This window comes from Podarcis tiliguerta (assembly GCF_965153285.1).
Source record: "Podarcis tiliguerta genome assembly, chromosome: 13".
In the NCBI taxonomy this organism is placed as follows: domain Eukaryota; kingdom Metazoa; phylum Chordata; class Lepidosauria; order Squamata; family Lacertidae; genus Podarcis; species Podarcis tiliguerta.
Window position 1 is genome coordinate 42245981 of NC_139546.1, and position 16749 is coordinate 42262729.

The 16749-nt window shown below is 40.2% G+C and overlaps 1 protein-coding gene across 1 annotated transcript; it reads left to right on the plus strand.

Annotated features, from left to right (window-relative positions):
* Positions 1 to 10967: 10967 nt before the first annotated feature.
* LOC310662613 (vomeronasal type-2 receptor 26-like) lies at positions 10968 to 15192 on the plus strand (the record flags this gene model as incomplete). The annotated part of the gene is made up of 3 exons (XM_083409558.1): positions 10968 to 11064; positions 12068 to 12194; positions 14291 to 15192. The coding sequence occupies exons 1-3, from the start codon at positions 10987 to 10989 to the stop codon at positions 15190 to 15192; spliced, it is 1107 nt and encodes a 368-aa protein (XP_083265684.1). The 5' UTR covers positions 10968 to 10986.
* Positions 15193 to 16749: the final 1557 nt, after the last annotated feature.

The following is a 16749-nucleotide window of genomic DNA, read 5'->3' on the forward strand; positions in this document are numbered from 1 at the left end:
CAGTTGGTTAGAACATGGTGCTGGTAATGCCAAGGTCACAGGTTTGATCCCTTTATAGGACAGCTGTATATTCCTGCACTGCGGGGGGTTGGAATACATGATCCCCAGAGTCGCCTCCAATGCTGCAATTCTTTGATTCTATATATATTTTTATTGGTTTGAATATACACAGGTATTGTTGATTGAAACAACCATTGTAAAGATAGTGGTGCGAATTAATAATAATAATAGTAAAAACTCTCCAAGTGCATTATTTCAATGCAAAACCCTGTTAATGAAAGGAAAAGAACAAAACAAAAATGTAATCAAATACATGCAATACCTTCTGTTTTATGGGCAGGTGGTGCCCCTTGCCTTGTGTAATGACCACTGCCATCCAGGTTGCAGCAGACAAAGGAAAGAGGGGGAACCATTTTGCTGCTATGATTGTACTCCATGTCCAGAAGGGAAGATTTCAAACCAGACAGGTATGTTACCAAGCACAATTCAAGGTGTTGGTGCTGACCTTTAAAGCCCTAAACGGCCTCGGCCCAGTATAGCTGAAGGAGCGTCTCCACCCCCTTTGTTCAACATGGACACTGAGGTCCAGCTCTGAGGGTCTTCTGGTGGTTCCCTCACTGTGAGAAGCGAAGTTAGAGGAAACCAGGCAGAGGCCTATCTCAGTAGTGGAATACCCTCTCATCAGATGTTAAAGAAATAAACTATGTGACATTTAGAAGACATCTGAAGGAAGCCCTGTTTCGGGAAGTTTTTAATGACTGATGTTTTAATGTATTTTTTTTAAAAAAGGTTTTTATTAATAATTTCAACATAACAAAATATCAAAACATATCATATTCATTATTTTCCCCTTTTCCCCTACCCCCATCAAACCCTCCCTTCCCCTCCAAGACTTTTACTCAGCTCCTCTCTCTGATTTCTCAACACGTGTTATTCTCTGCATATTATAAAATTGTATAAATCCTTATATTATCTATCTACCATGTTAAGGTAAAGGTACCCCTGCCCGTATGGGCCAGTCTTGACAGACTCTAGGGTTGTGCGCTCATCTCACTCTATAGGCCAGGAGCCAGCGCTGTCCGCAGACACTTCCGGGTCACATGGCCAGCGTGACAAGCTGCATCTGGCGAGCCAGCGCAGCACACGGAACGCCGTTTACCTTCCCGCTGGTAAGCGGTCCCTATTTATCTACTTGCACCCGGAGGTGCTTTCGAACTGCTAGGTTGGCAGGCGCTGGGACCGAACAACGGGAGCGCACCCCGCCGCGGGGATTCGAACCGCCAACCATGTGATCGGCAAGTCCTAGGCGCTGAGTTTTACCCACAGCGCCACCCGCGTCCCACTATCTACCATCTTATCAATCAATAAATTTGTGTATGTTTATTTAAAACCTGCCAAGGATTCCAATTCATTTTGTTGTCTTCTTAAGTAAAGAAGTTCCCATTCTTCTTTAAAGTCACAGTTGTCCTTATCTCACAGTTTGTATGACAGTTTAGCCAATTTTGCATAGTTCATCAATTTCTCTTAATCTTCTGTTGAAAGCCGCCCAAAGTGGTTGGGGAAACCCAGCCAGATGAGTGCGGTATAAATAACATATTCTTATTCTTATTCCTATTCTTGTAGGGACGGTATGGTACAGTATATCAACTTTTTAAGCTATTTGTGGTAGAATAGATGCCTTACACAAGAAATGAAGATTAATCATTACTTGTCAGTAAAGATAAAACTTTACTTGACAGGTAAATATATATTAATGAATGAAATGTGTTTCTGTCCCTTGAACCGAAGAGATGGTTTAGTCCTTTTTAGTTTTCAAAGCTGCTTCATAGCAGAGCATGAGCTAACAATCCATAGCTTGCCTGTCCTCTGAAACTCCTCCAGACAGTGTCTGCTTGACCACACTCCCACATTCTCAGTCAAAGATGCAACTAACAGAATAATCAGCAAACCGCCAACTTCTTCCTTCTTTCCTCAATACCATTTATTCTTTGTGAAATATATTTACAATGGAAATACAATAAAAATGCTAACATTTGTAACATCTGTGATGGAAACTGCTATATCAAGAGGAAGAGCTGGAGATAACGGAAAGGGTAATGTTTTGTTTTTGTTGCTGTCCAGGAAGAAGCTGAAAAACACTCTAATTAACAACAAAAACAACAACCTCTCATATGGTGCATCTTAATTGGCTCTGCTATCATTGGCAACAACTAGTGGCATTAGCTATTTTAAAAATACGTAATTCCATATATTTCAGAATGTCTTCCTTAAAAATAGTGTGTTATAAACAATATAATAAACAGCCAACCAACTTAGTTTCTGCTTACCTCCACACCTGTAAAATGCATGGATTGTATGGACAGCAACTCACTTAATCACCAAAACTCTAGAATTGTCAATTCAAGAGTATTTTAGACCATATTCCTAGATGTGTTAACTAGGTTATATTAGCACTGTTGATATTCCATTGATGTTAAGCCTCCCTTCTGGGATAGGAAAGGCTGTGAATATTGGTAAATGAAACTTCCTATTTTACAACCATTTCTACTGGTAAGCTGTGAAACATTAAAGCTTAATTAATATTTCTCAATCCAAATAGCGTGAAAGTTCTTAGTGCTAGCTTAGGGACTTTATCCCTCTAAACGCACCAAAATTTTGTATGAGTTTGTAAACAAAAATTCTCTGAGAATTATTATTTAGATTTATTTCTGATTTAATTATCCAATGGAAAGTATCCACTGAAAAATAGCTTAATTTAAAGACAAAACATATTAACACTCTAAGAATTCCTGAAAAAGATATTTTTCTCTATTGTGTATGCTGTAAATTATATTGAATTATAGTGCAGTAAAATTCAGTTTCCTGATCCTAAACCATAAATATTTGTATCTCAGTGACACTGAAAATGCTATAACTGTAATCCTGATTTCTTTATACTTCAAGATATGGATGATTGCTTCCAGTGCCAAGAAGATCGGTATCCTAACCAAGAGAGAAACCAGTGCATCAGCAAGAAAGAAAACTTCTTATCTTATGAAGCACCTTTAGGCATCAGTTTGGCTCTTTTGGCTCTGGCTTTCTCTGCAACTACAGCATTGGTGTTTGGAATCTTCATCAAACATCAAAACACTCCCATTGTCAAAGCCAACAACCGGAACCTCACCTACACCCTGCTCATCTCCCTCCTGCTCTGCTTCCTCTGCTCCTTGCTATTCATTGGGCGCCCCCAGTTACTGACCTGCAATCTACGACAAACTGCCTTTGGTATCATCTTCTCAGTGGCTGTTTCTTCTGTTTTGGCAAAAACCCTCACTGTGGTTCTGGCTTTCATGGCCACCAAACCAGGATCCAAGATGAGGAAATGGGTGGGGACAAGATTTTCAACCTCTATTGTTCTTGGTTGTGCTTCTATCCAGGCAAGCATTTGTATAGTATGGCTCTGTACTGACCCTCCTTTTCCAGATCTGGACATGCACTCTCTGCCTGAAGAAGTCATAGTGGAATGCAATGAAGGCTCAGCCAACATGTTCTACTATGTTCTTGGTTACATGGGATTGCTGGCTCTTGTCAGCTTTGTTGTGGCTTTCTTTGCTCGGAAGCTGCCAGACACTTTTAATGAAGCCAAATTTATCACTTTCAGCATGTTGGTGTTTTGCAGTGTGTGGCTTTCTTTTGTTCCATCCTACTTAAGCACCAAAGGGAAGTACATAGTGGCTGTGGAGATCTTCTCCATCTTGGCCTCCAGTGCTGGAATCTTGGCTTGTATCTTCTCCCCAAAATGTTATATCATTGTCTTCAAGCCTGAGCTCAACTCAAAAGAGCAGCTAAAAAAGAGAAATAAGTAACAATCAGACTAAACCCAATTCCAAAGTAAGCACAGTTGACTGGAACAGGCATTGCTTCCATTTATTTAGGAATACCAAATGTTTCCAATGTGGCCCATTATAGCCTGAAGGTATGATGTTTTGCTTCTGTTAGAGATGGCAGATTTATAAATGCTTTTGTGTTCCTCAGAATATTCTACACTTTTGTCTAAAGAATGATGCCTTAGGCTGCATGTACATCATATTTTATTCCAGAATCAATGGAGATGGAAATCTTTTTTCCTATATAGTGTAGACACAATTTTGATCTCTGGATATAGTTTGCCCTTTAAAGGTGATTTCAAAAATAAAATAATTTGATTTCACTTTACTAGCAGATGTTTATTCTTTGGAACATGCGGCCCAAGGAAGCTGCAGTGCATGGCAGTACATTCTCAACTCTTAAGCAGATATTAATAATAAAACAGCTGGTTTAGCTCTGAAAATAAACACTTACTACTCATTGCTTCTGCATTACTCTGTTGTCTGTCCATTTGAAAATATATGGAAGCAGGAGAAAGCAATTCCAACAATGGGAGATGTACTCAAACCTTCCTTCTTTATTCACATGTCTAAGGAGGTCAACCTGATCAGGGTTATGGTTCTCAAATGTGTGTTCTTTTCTTGTGGATGGTGGGATCCTGGACTAATCTAGGTTGATATCAATTCCACAAATAGGGTGGGAAAAGACATATCTCAAATGTCAAAGGTCAAGGTCAAGATGTGTAGCTATGGTGCCACACTGCCCCCTTTGTGGACCGCAACAGAGAATGCTTTTTCCCAGACCAACCTACCCTGATATGTCTGAGGGCAGTGAAACTACCAAGAAGGTGATTCTTAGGAGATGATAAAATTGAAGAGGGTCTATAGAGAAGGAGATGTACTCTCAGTTGTTTAGTGTTTTAAAGACTAGCCTGAGCACATTGGCAGAACAAACAGACAACCAAGAACAATGTGGTGGGTTGCACTCCTTCTTTCTCTCTCCCAAAAATATCATCAGCCAGAGCAAGCAAGTCAGTATAGTTGCCTTTACCAGCCCTGAAACCAAACTGAAATTGATCCAGACATTCAGTCTCCTCTAAGTATACCTGGAGCTGTACACCCACCACCATCTCAAGTATCTTGCCCCAAAGGGGTTATTTGTCACTGGGCATGAACTCGGCCTTGCCCCTGTGATTGGGGTTGCCTGGGCAGTGTTATGTCAGCAGGCCATGTACACATGCCGTGGGGTGTTCTGACATCACTAGCACACACTGTGGGGTGTGTTGACATGTCATGCAGACGCCCCATGGCTTCCGCACGGGTCACAGAATGCTGACATCATGCTGCCCATGCCCCCTCAATTGCGATGGCAAAGTGGGGTGACGCGAGCTTGCCCTTTGGCCTACACCACAATGGCTGTTATTAAATGTTGATAGAGCCCTGCCCCATACTTGAACATTTTCAGGGAAAGCCCCCAACCCCCATTTGGTACTCCTGTCTCTGGGTCATAGCTTATGCCTCATAGCTTCTGGGTCATGGCTTCTATGTCCAAAAAGGTTCTCTTAAAGAGGGGCTGTGCCATTGCCTCTAACATGTCACACACTTTACTCTGAGTTGCTCTGGCACTGCCCACACTCCCCTGCACCACATTTTCATTTTATTTCAGATACGCAGCCCGGAGCTGGGTTTTCATTTGGTGTTTTAGTAAACATCCCCTTTATACCTGCTGCCACCACAGATCACTTTGATCTGAAAACTTAATCCCTCATGTAGGCAAGAAAGAGGCCTTATCCTGATCCCAGGCATCCTCTGAGGTAAGTCCTGATAGTGCACACAGTGAGTGTCAGTGACTGGTTGGATGAGGAAGAGTGGTGGCAGCCAGGAGGCACCTAAAGGTGAAGGGGCCTTTGAACCACGTTCAGACTGGTGGGACAGAGAGGAATCACCAGCAAAGAGTGAGGGTGAAACCTGTCGGCTTGAGGTAGTAGCAGGTGCTGAGAGAGAAGGAGTAGTGGTTGTGTCTTCTGCTCTACAATACAGTCCTGATTCAGCTCCTTCCCCTTCTCCACTCCCAGTGCAGGAAAGAAGGGATGGGGAAAGGCTAGAATGATTAAGAAGGCTGTTTCACAGTAAAAAAAAAATAAATGCAGGGACAGAGGTATAAATAAGGGGGAGTGAGGACAGAATTTTAGCTTCTGCAACTGATGTGCTTATCTGATAGGTGTGCTGTGTGCTGATGCCTTGATTACATGAGCTATAAAGTTGATTTCTGCAATCACAGTGCCAAGTTCTGCTTAGAGCATTAGACAGCAGATAGAGGGGCTTTTCTGGCAGCTGACAGCGAGCAACAAAGTACTCAATGCAAATGGACGTCATGCTTGCAAAACTGAAAAGCAACCACATGTTAACACTGGCCAAGTTCTCAGTGAACTATTTCTTCCTTCCTTTGTTAGTCACGATGCTGGACCTGACTTTTCCTGCAAGGCATATTCTGTATGGTGGAACATTCCCTTCTCTGGAGCATAATGGAACACCAGCCTTTCCATTTTCTCCTATGGCCTGGCTAATCCACTATTATTTTCATTCATATCTTCCTGAAACCAGGTGCTCTGCCCGATCTGCAATGCAACCATTAATATCTTCTCAAGGGAGCAAAACATGTTTTGTTCAATGTTTCTGCTGCACATGGTGCCACAGACCTAGCAACCCCCCCCCCCCCCGGGGCTGTGTACCATGTTATTATCTAAACACATAGCAGTTCATTCTTTCTCAAGCAGTATCCATATGGTATTTTGAAGCCCATATGCCACAGAGAAACAGCAGAATGCTTATAAAAAACCACCCCAGTGCCAGTGACAGCTATTCTACCATTTTAGACTGTAACAGGTGCTTTATTTTTGAGAGGAGGACCTCCACACTCAAGATGTTAGATTTACCTTTCTGGACCCTACTCATGCTGTTCCCTCTATTTTTGATACGTTCTGCTTTGCATTGTGTCATTGACCTCTTCCACGTCCAACACCAGTATTATCAGCCGGGGCACTTTGTTATTGGTGGAATCACTTCACAATTCTTCTCACCTGTCTTCACTTCAATAGACTTCAAGGAAAAGCCAAAGGAAACACCTGCTGATGAATATGTGTAAGAACATGATTTTTCTTCTTTGGGGGATAAAAGCTTCTGGTTACGTACGTGCATAATAAAAATTAGATAATGAACGTGCTAGTATGATCAAAAAGCAGTCTCCTCAGTGGTGGCAGGTGGGTAGTTGGATTTGTAGTAGAGAGGACAGGCAGACCATCAGTAGATTGAGCTAGAGTCAATGAAATGGGACCATCGCCTGGACTGTCCATAAGTAGGAATAGGGGAGAACATTAGCTGAATTTACATTGAAAGGCACACTTAACTAATCCAGATTTTCTGCAATGTTTTTTAAAACCAAAACACTGACATCCTTTGAATTCGTATTTCATCTGCAGCCATATTTTTCTCTTCTGCCCTTTCTTCCTACTCTGCCCTTCAGCAGTTGTGTCATACATTTCATCCTGTTCTTCACAAAGAGGTCATAAGAACCAGCAAATGTAAGAAAGGCCCTGCTGGGTCTGGCCAAAGGCCTATATAGCCCTACACTGTGATCTCACAGTAGTCAACCGGATGGCCATGAGAAACCCACAAGCAAGTCCTGAGCATTACAGCAGTCTTCTCAGCTCCTATTCCCCGAAACTGTGCTTCAAAGGCATGGTGCCTCCAATGGCGGGGAGAGAACATAGCCACTGTGCTTAATAGATATATCCCTCATTAGAAATGTCAAATCTTCATTTAAAGCCACATAAGTTGTTGGCCATCAGTAACTCTTGTGGGAATAAATTTCAGAGTTCACCTAAGTGTTTACTTTCTTTTGTCTATCCTGGATCTTTCAAAATTCAGTTTCATTGCATGTCCTCAAATTTAAATCTTGTGGGATAATGCCTTTGTGTGTTTATCCACTTTCAAAACATGAGTTCTGTCCAGCAGAAGCAGGAAGACTCACCACATGCATAATCCCTCTCTTGTTTCAGCATACTGCCAAAGAACTACCAGCATGTCCTTTCCTTAGTCTTTGCTGTGAATGAGGTCAACGAGAACCCCAACATTTTATCCAACATCACTTTGGGGTTCCAGATCTATGACAGCTACTGTCATGCAAAGATGACTTATAAGAATACTTTGAACCTCATCTCTCATCATAGGAAAACCATCCCCAACTACAAGTGTGGTGTTGAGAAGAACCTGGTAGCTGCCATTGGGGGCCTTGACTCTGAAACTTCAAGCCACATGGCCTCCATCTTGGAGCTTTATAAGATTCTACAGGTAGGAAGAGTGTGGCTGGAATGAAGACTCCACAACTGTTGTATATGATTTAGCCTTAGTGTATATTCCCAGGGCATTGGGAGGGGGAGAAGGAAAGGAGAATGTTCTTGGCGGGCTAAAACAAATAAGTCCTGCCTTTTTTTTTAAGAACATAGTTATCTGTAGAAAATCATGTTAGTAATCAGCAGCTGATTGTGCTAAACACTGCCTCTGCCTCAAGGAAAATGCTGTGACAAAGAATTCAACCATTTGCAGTAATGAATTAGTTATCTGTAGAAAATCATGTCAGTAATTGCCAGCTGATTATGATGCATATCAGTTAATATCTTGACCCTCCTCCATGAACATATCTGTTTACCTGGCCGTTTTCCTATATCATGAACGCTGAAATTCCAAGTGAGTGGAGCTCACCCCCTTCAGGCCCCAGGCCCCCTCCTAAAATTCTCTGCTGCCCCCGAAAGTAAAGCTCGTGGTTCAATGGCAGTGCTGCCGCCCGGTTTTCCTGTGTGTGGCGCCGGGAGGAGCAGCTCAGTGGTGTGATGAAAATTCCTCTAATGTATCCGATCCAGCACTCACCATAATGCATTTGCACGGTTCAAACCTCTCTCCCATCCATTTTGCCCTCCCTGAAAATCACAAAGACTCTTGTCCCAAGAAGCCAAATAAGTTCCCCTGACCCACTCCACCAGCCACTACTGCCTATAAAACATGGCAAAAGTAGTAAAATGAGGAGCAGGGATGCGGAAAAGCAAATTCAAAAAATAATCCTTAAATTCAGAAAGTTATTGAACTCAGCTTGAATAAAAAACCTAAAGACACACAGATATCCTACCTGGTGATTTAAAAACCCTCTGTTCTTTGCTAGATCACCTATTCTTCATTTACTCCAGCGGTGAGTGAAAAAGACCATATTTCTTCATTGTACCAAATGGCCCCCAGTGAAGAACATCAATACACTGGTATTGTTCAGCTTCTTCTCCATTTCCAGTGGAAGTGGGTTGGGATATTTGTCACAGCCGATGATAAAGGAGAAACGTTTGTGAAAAAGTTGACACAGCAGCTTTCCCGGAATGGCATATGTGTAGCTGTCACTGAGAGAGTGGTCAACAGTGGTTTTGATGATACTGGGTTGATAGAGAAATGTCAGAATATGGTCGAGTCCCTAAGCAAAACAAACGTCAATGTATTTGTTGTCAACGCAGAGAAAAACACCAAGACAGGTTTGCAATGGCTGCTACTGATAGGTAGAATGATGAGTATGAGTCCCATAAACAAAGTGTGGGTTATGACCGCTGACTGGGATTTCTCATCGGAACCATACCACAAAGATCTGGATGTACTCAACTTCCATGGTGCCTTATCCTTTGCCATTCATTCCAGTGAAGTTAAGGGGTTCCACCGTTTCCTCCTGAACCTAAATCCCCACTCTGAGGCTGATGGCTTTATCAGGTTCTTCTGGCAACAGGCATTTGGTTGCCCATTTCTAGATGTGGAGATGGAGGAGGAATCCTGCACTGGTGAGGAGAAGCTGGAGAGCCTTCCTGGGGCTTTTTTTGAAATGCAAATGACCAGCCAAAGCTACAGCATCTACAATGCCGTCTATGCTGCGGCACATGCTTTGCATGCCATGTTGGCCTCCAGAACCAAACAGGGAGAGATGTTGCTTGGTAACTATCTGAGACCTCAAAAGCCACATTTCCAGGTAATGTCTAATATGGTTTGTCAAAGAACACACACTTCCATTGGTTTGGTGAAATTCAACGAACAGTTCAAGAGTATTTGTTATATTAAATTCTATGGAAGCATACTGGCATATTTAAATCAACTGTCCTGCCAATACTGCAATGCTTGAATGTTTTTAGCAGCTGAAAAGAGTTGAATGGAAATGTTGAACTTAGTTTGGATGGATATGTATTGAGGATTAAATTTGTAAATTAAAATTAAAACCTCCTATCCAACTTGTGTGGGGAAATATGAGGCCATACAGACTGAGAAGCCCCTTTTTTACCAGAGTAAAACCAATCATACACTTTTGCCATTTACTGGAAACTGGAAATTAGGAAATTACACATTTTGTGCCTGTTTATTCATGAACTGCTGATCTTTCCCCTGTTTCTATATGTTACTAAGAATAAACTGCACATATTTGTGAAACTAAAAAGAGTTTTATTGCTAATAAAAAGTCATCTTTTCAGAAACTATGTTAATTTTTATATATTTCTGATGCTATCAATACATGGTTCAAATTTCAATGAGATCTGATAGAAAATACCACAATTAAGTTCAAAAGTGCTAAAAAAAGCACAATCAGGAAATTACACATTTTATCCATGTTTATTTGTGTTCTCCTCATCTTTCCTCAGTTTCTACCTGTTGCTAAGAATAAACCAAACAAATTTGAATAACTAAAAAGGTTTACTTACATTCAATAAGGCAGCTACTACCTCTAGGTAAAAAATGCTTCTTAATTACGAAATACAAAATTAGTTTCTAAAATGGAATCTGGGCAGGTATGTCTCCCCTTAAAACTCAAGGGGAGCTTCAACAAATGGTCTGAATTGATCCCAGCATGAGAAAACAGAAGCTTTGTAGTGTCTTCTCTATTTTTACCTAATTTACCGTTCTCTTTCAACCTCTGTAGCTTCAACCTTTCCTGAGGAATATCTTGTTTAACAACAGTGCAGGGGACACTGTCTTTTTTAATGAGAAACGTGAGCTAGAAGGTGGATTTGATATTATCAACTGGGTGACTTTCCCAAATAAGTCCTTCTTAAGAGTGAAAGTTGGGGAAATGGATCCTCAAGCTCCACTGGGCAGTGATTTCTCCATTGATGAAAAGATAATCACATGGCACCAGAGTTTTAACCAGGTAGAACCCAACAGCAGCTTCAGAGGTCTATAGACATTCACGAGATTTGTTTCATAATCATGTACACCCTGCTGAATGAGTTCCTTTTAGCTGCATTGATTCTTTGTATGGTTAGGGATGGGTTGTTTACATGTCACTATTGTGATCTTGGTTCCAGGGTTTAAAACTCTGCCCTCATTCACTGGTCGTAATACCTAGACTCTCTAGTTGTACCAAGCTCTGTTGACCAGTGGAAGGTAGTTGGTGTAGTGTGGCTAGCAGCAAAGGGTTAGAGCCTATGTAGGAATTCTGTGGAAGAACTTTTTAGGAGTCAGGGAATTGTAAATTAATATCATTCCCTTGGTTCCCATACAACTCTGCCTACCCACTGTATTTCTGCTGTTGCCATGTTTGAGATGTCATTTTTCTTAATGTGGAATGAGAGCTAAAACTCAATCATTAAATAAATGTTTTGGAATGAGAACATCCAGATGCGACAAGCACAGAAAGCATGCAATGCAAACTTTGCTCCGTAGGAAACTTAAATTTTTATTCTGTGATTCTTTTTTTTTTTTAAGGAACCAAGTTGCCGTTTCTCATCTGTATAAATGTATTTCAATATATATATCAGTGTGGTTCATTGGCTTGCACATTTTCTTTCCCTGAACCATTTACTGGCTGAGTGGCTCAGTTGGTTAGAGCAAGGTGCTGGTAATGCCAAGGTCACAGGTTTGATCCCTTTATAGGACAGCTGTATATTCCTGCATTGCGGGGGGTTGGAATACATGATCCCCAGAGTCGCCTCCAATGCTGCAATTCTTTGATTCTGTATATATTTTTATTGGTTTGAACATGCACAAATATTGGTGATTGAAACAACCATTGTAAAGATAGTGGTGCGAATTAATAATAATAATAAAAACCCTCCGAGTGCATTATTTCAATACAACACCCTGTTGATGAAAAGGAAAAGAACAAACAAAATATAATCAAATACATGCAATACCTTCTGTTTTATGGACAGGTGGTGCCCCTTGCCTTGTGTAATGACCACTGCCATCCAGGTTGCAGCAGACAAAGGAAAGAGGGGGAACCATTTTGCTGCTATGATTGTACTCCATGTCCAGAAGGGAAGATTTCAAACCAGACAGGTATGTTACCAAGCACAATTCAAGGTGTTGGTGCTGACCTTTAAAGCCCTAAACGTCCTCGGCCCAGTATAGCTGAAGGAGTGTCTCCACCCCATTTGTTCAACCTGGACACCGAGGTCCAGCTCCGAGGGTCTTCTGGTGGTTCCATCACTGTGAGAAGCGAAGTTACAGGAAACCAGGCAGAGGGCGATCTCAGTAGTGGAACGATCTCCCATCAGATGTCAAAGAAATAAACAGCTATGTGACATTTAGAAGACATCTGAAGGGCGCCCTCTTTCGGGAAGTTTTTAATGATTGATGTTTTAATGTATTTTTTAAAAAGTTTTTATTAACAATTTCAACATAACAAAATATGAAAACATATCATATTCATTATTTTCCCCCTCCCCCCCATCAAACCCTCCCTGCTCCACCAAGACTTTTACTCAGCTCCTCTCTCTGATTTCTCATCACATGTTATTCTCTGTATATTATAAAATTGTATTGATCCTTATATTATCTATCTACCATGTTTTCAATTAATAAATTTGTGTATGTTTATTCAAAACCTGCCAAGGATTCCAATTCATTTTGTTGTCTTCTTAAGTAATTTGAAAAAAGTTCCCATTCTTCTTTAAAGTCACAGTAGTCCTTATCTCGCAGTTTGTATGTCAGTTTAGCCAATTTTGCATAGTTCATCAATTTCTCTTAATCTTCTGTTGAAAGCCGCCCAAAGTGGTTGGGGAAACCCAGCCAGATGAGTGTGGTATAAATAACATATTCTTATTCTTATTCTTGTAGGGACTGTATGGTACAGTATATCAATTTTTTTAGCTATTTGTGGTAGAATAGATGCCTTACACAAGACATGAAGATGAATCATTACTTGTCAGGTTGGCGACAGTTGAACAACAAGTACTATTCATTCATATATAACGATATTGATATTGATATCTATACTGTGTTTCTGTCTCTTGAGCCCAAGAGAGGGTTTGTTGTTAGCTATTTAAGAAAAAAATAGATGCCTTACACCAGACTTAAAGATAAAACTTTACTTGACAGGTAAATATATATTAATGAATGAAATGTGTTTCTGTCCCTTGAACCGAAGAGATGGTTTAGTCCTTTTTAGTTTTCAAAGCTGCTTCATAGCAGAGCATGAGCTAATAATCCATAGCTTGCCTGTCCTCTGAAACTCCTCCAGACAATGTCTGCTTGACCACACTCCCACGTTCTCAGTCAAAGATGCAACTAACAGAATAATCAGCCAACCGCCAACTTCCTCCTTCTTTCCTCAATACCATTTATTATTTGTGAAATATATTTACAATGGAAATACAATAAAAATATTAACATTTGTAACATCTGTGATGGAAATTGCTATATCAAGAGGAAGAGATGGAGATCACGGAAAGGGTAATGTTCTGTTGTTGTTGCTGTCCCGGAAGAAGCTGACAAACAATATCATAAACAGCCAACCAACATAGTTTCTGCTTACCTCCACACCTGTAACATGCATGAATTACATGGATAGCAACTTACTTAATCACCAAAACTCTAGAATTGTCAATTCAAGAGTATTTTAGACCATATTCCTAGATGTGTTAACTAGGTTATATTAGCACTGTTGATATTCCATTGATGTTAAGCCTCCCTTCTGGGATAGGAAAGGCTGTGAATATTGGTAAATGAAACTTCCTATTTTACAACCATTTCTACTGGTAAGCTGTGAAACATTAAAGCTTAATTAATATTTCTCAATCCAAATAGCGTGAAAGTTCTTAGTGCTAGCAGACGGAGTTTATCCCTCTAAAGGCACCAAAAATTTGTATGAGTTAGTAAACAAAAATTCTCTGACAATTATTATTTAGATTTATTTCTGATTTAATTATCCATTGGAAAGTATCCACTGAAAAATAACTTAACTTATAGACAAAACATATTAACACTCTAAGAATTCCCTGTAAAAGATATTTTTCTCTATCGTGTATGCTGTAAATTATATTGAATTATAGTGCAGTAAAATTCAAAATTTCCTGATCCTAAACCATAAATATTTGTCTCTCAGTGAGACTGGAAATGCTATAACTGTAATCCTGATTTCTTTATACTGCAAGATATGGATGACTGCTTCCAGTGCCAAGAAGATCGGTATCCTAACCAAGAGAGAAACCAGTGCATCAGCAAGAAAGAAAACTTCCTATCTTATGAAGCACCTTTAGGCATCAGTTTGGCTCTTTTGGCTCTGGCTTTTTCTGCAACTACAGCTTTGGTGTTTGGAATCTTCATCAAACATCAAAACACTCCAATTGTCAAAGCCAACAACCGGAATCTCACCTACACCCTGCTCATCTCCCTCCTGCTCTGCTTCCTCTGCTCCTTGCTATTCATAGGGCGCCCCCAGTTGCTGACCTGCAATCTACGACAAACTGCCTTTGGTATCATCTTCTCAGTGGCTGTTTCTTCTGTTTTGGCTAAAACCCTCACGGTGGTTCTGGCTTTCATGGCCACCAAACCAGGGTCCAAGATGAGGAAATGGGTGGGGACAAGATTTTCAACCTCTATTGTTCTTGGTTGTGCTTCTGTCCAGGCAAGTACTTGTATACTATGGCTCTGTACTGACCCTCCTTTCCCAGATCTGGACATGCACTCTCTGCCTGAAGAAGTCATAGTGGAATGCAATGAAGGCTCAGCCAACATGTTCTACTATGTTCTTGGTTACATGGGATTGCTGGCTCTTGTCAGCTTTGTTGTGGCTTTCTTTGCTCGGAAGCTGCCGGACACTTTTAATGAAGCCAAATTTATCACTTTCAGCATGTTGGTGTTTTGCAGTGTGTGGCTTTCTTTTGTTCCATCCTACTTAAGCACCAAAGGGAAATACATAGTGGCTGTGGAGATCTTCTCCATCTTGGCCTCCAGTGCTGGAATCTTGGGTTGTATCTTCTCCCCAAAATGTTATATCATTGTCTTCAAGCCTGAACTCAACTCAAAAGAGCAGCTAAAAAAGAGAAATAAGTAACAATCTATCAGATGAATCCCAATTCCAAAGTAAGCACAGTTGACTGGAACAGGCGTTGCTTCCATTTATGTAGGAATACCAAATGTTTCCAATTTGTCCCATTATAGCCTGAAGGTATGATGTTTTGCTTCTGTCAGTGACGGCAGATTTATAAATGCTTTTGTGTTCCTCAGAATATTCTCCACTTTGTTTAAAGAATGGTGCCTGTATGTACATCATATTTTATTCCAGAATCAATGGAGATGGAATTCTTTTTTCCTATATAGTGTAGACACAATTTTGATCTCTGGATATAGTTTGCCCTTTAAAAGTGATTTAAAAAATAAAATAATTTGGTTTCATTTTAGTAGCAGATGGTTATTCTTTGTTGTTGTTTTTTTAAATAATATTTATTGATTTTCCAATAACATAACACCAAAACAAAAGCAAATCCACAAGAAAAAGAGAAAGAAAAAAAGAATAATAAAAAAGAAAAAAAATGAACAAAAAACCCAACAAAGAAGAGACCCTCCTCCCCCTTTCCCAAAAACAACAAACACAAAAACACCCAAACAGCACAAAATTTCAAATTTCTTCTTTTTTGACTTGTTTCCTCGACTTCCTTCCTCCTCCCTCTTTGTATACCTGTTTTTAATCTAGTCGGCAAATTCCCTCCAGCTTTTACCGTGTTTTCACTTATTTACTTTTACCCCTTTTAAAAAGAGAAATAATAATAGAAAAAGAAAATTAACCTTAAATCTTCTAATCTTATACCCTATAATAATATGCCCTTATATCCTAATGTTTCCTCTTCTTTATCTTAATCCCTAGAACCAAATAGATTCCTTCTATCATTCCCCAAAAATACTTATTCAAACCATATTACATTGAATTTACTTAAAAATTTCCAATTTATCCCACCATCTCTTCCCCCCGGTTTCGGATACTGCCAGTCCTTTTTACAATTTTTAGAGTCTTTCCAATCCATAAAGTCAATCAATCAGCCAGGTTGTCTTATATCCGAGGCCTTTAAATCATCTTCCTGGCCTGTCTGCAGAGTCTTTTTCAAGCCTAAAATTAAGTCCCAAGACACTTTCCCCTCAACGTCTCCTTTAACCTTCTTGGGCAAGCTTGTCCAAACTCTATAATTCCTCTTGTAGACCAGAAAATTGTCCAAAGCTTGCTCCACACTCTCTTTGAAGTTACTAAATTTCACTTCTTCAAACTTTCTCAAAGTGCCATTCTCCAAAATGTACCTTATCCAACCTGAATCACTCAGTCCATATGTGGCACTACCTTTCCAAATCTGTCCTTGCTCTTTACTCTCATAGTCCATTTTTTGTCCATCAATTTGAGACTCTATTACTGTAATTTCCACAGACGATTTCTCTTGCAGAGACAGAGCCTGTTCTGTCTGATCCATATTCTTCTCAGATATCCATCCTTGTTGAGTTAATTCCGTTTCTTGAGCTGGGTTTACTAATTTTTTTTGCTTGTTGAGCCAAGCTATGTACGTTTTCCTTCAAATCTGAGATACCAAATTCCAGAATAGACAGGTTTTTTTTGAAATTGTTCAAA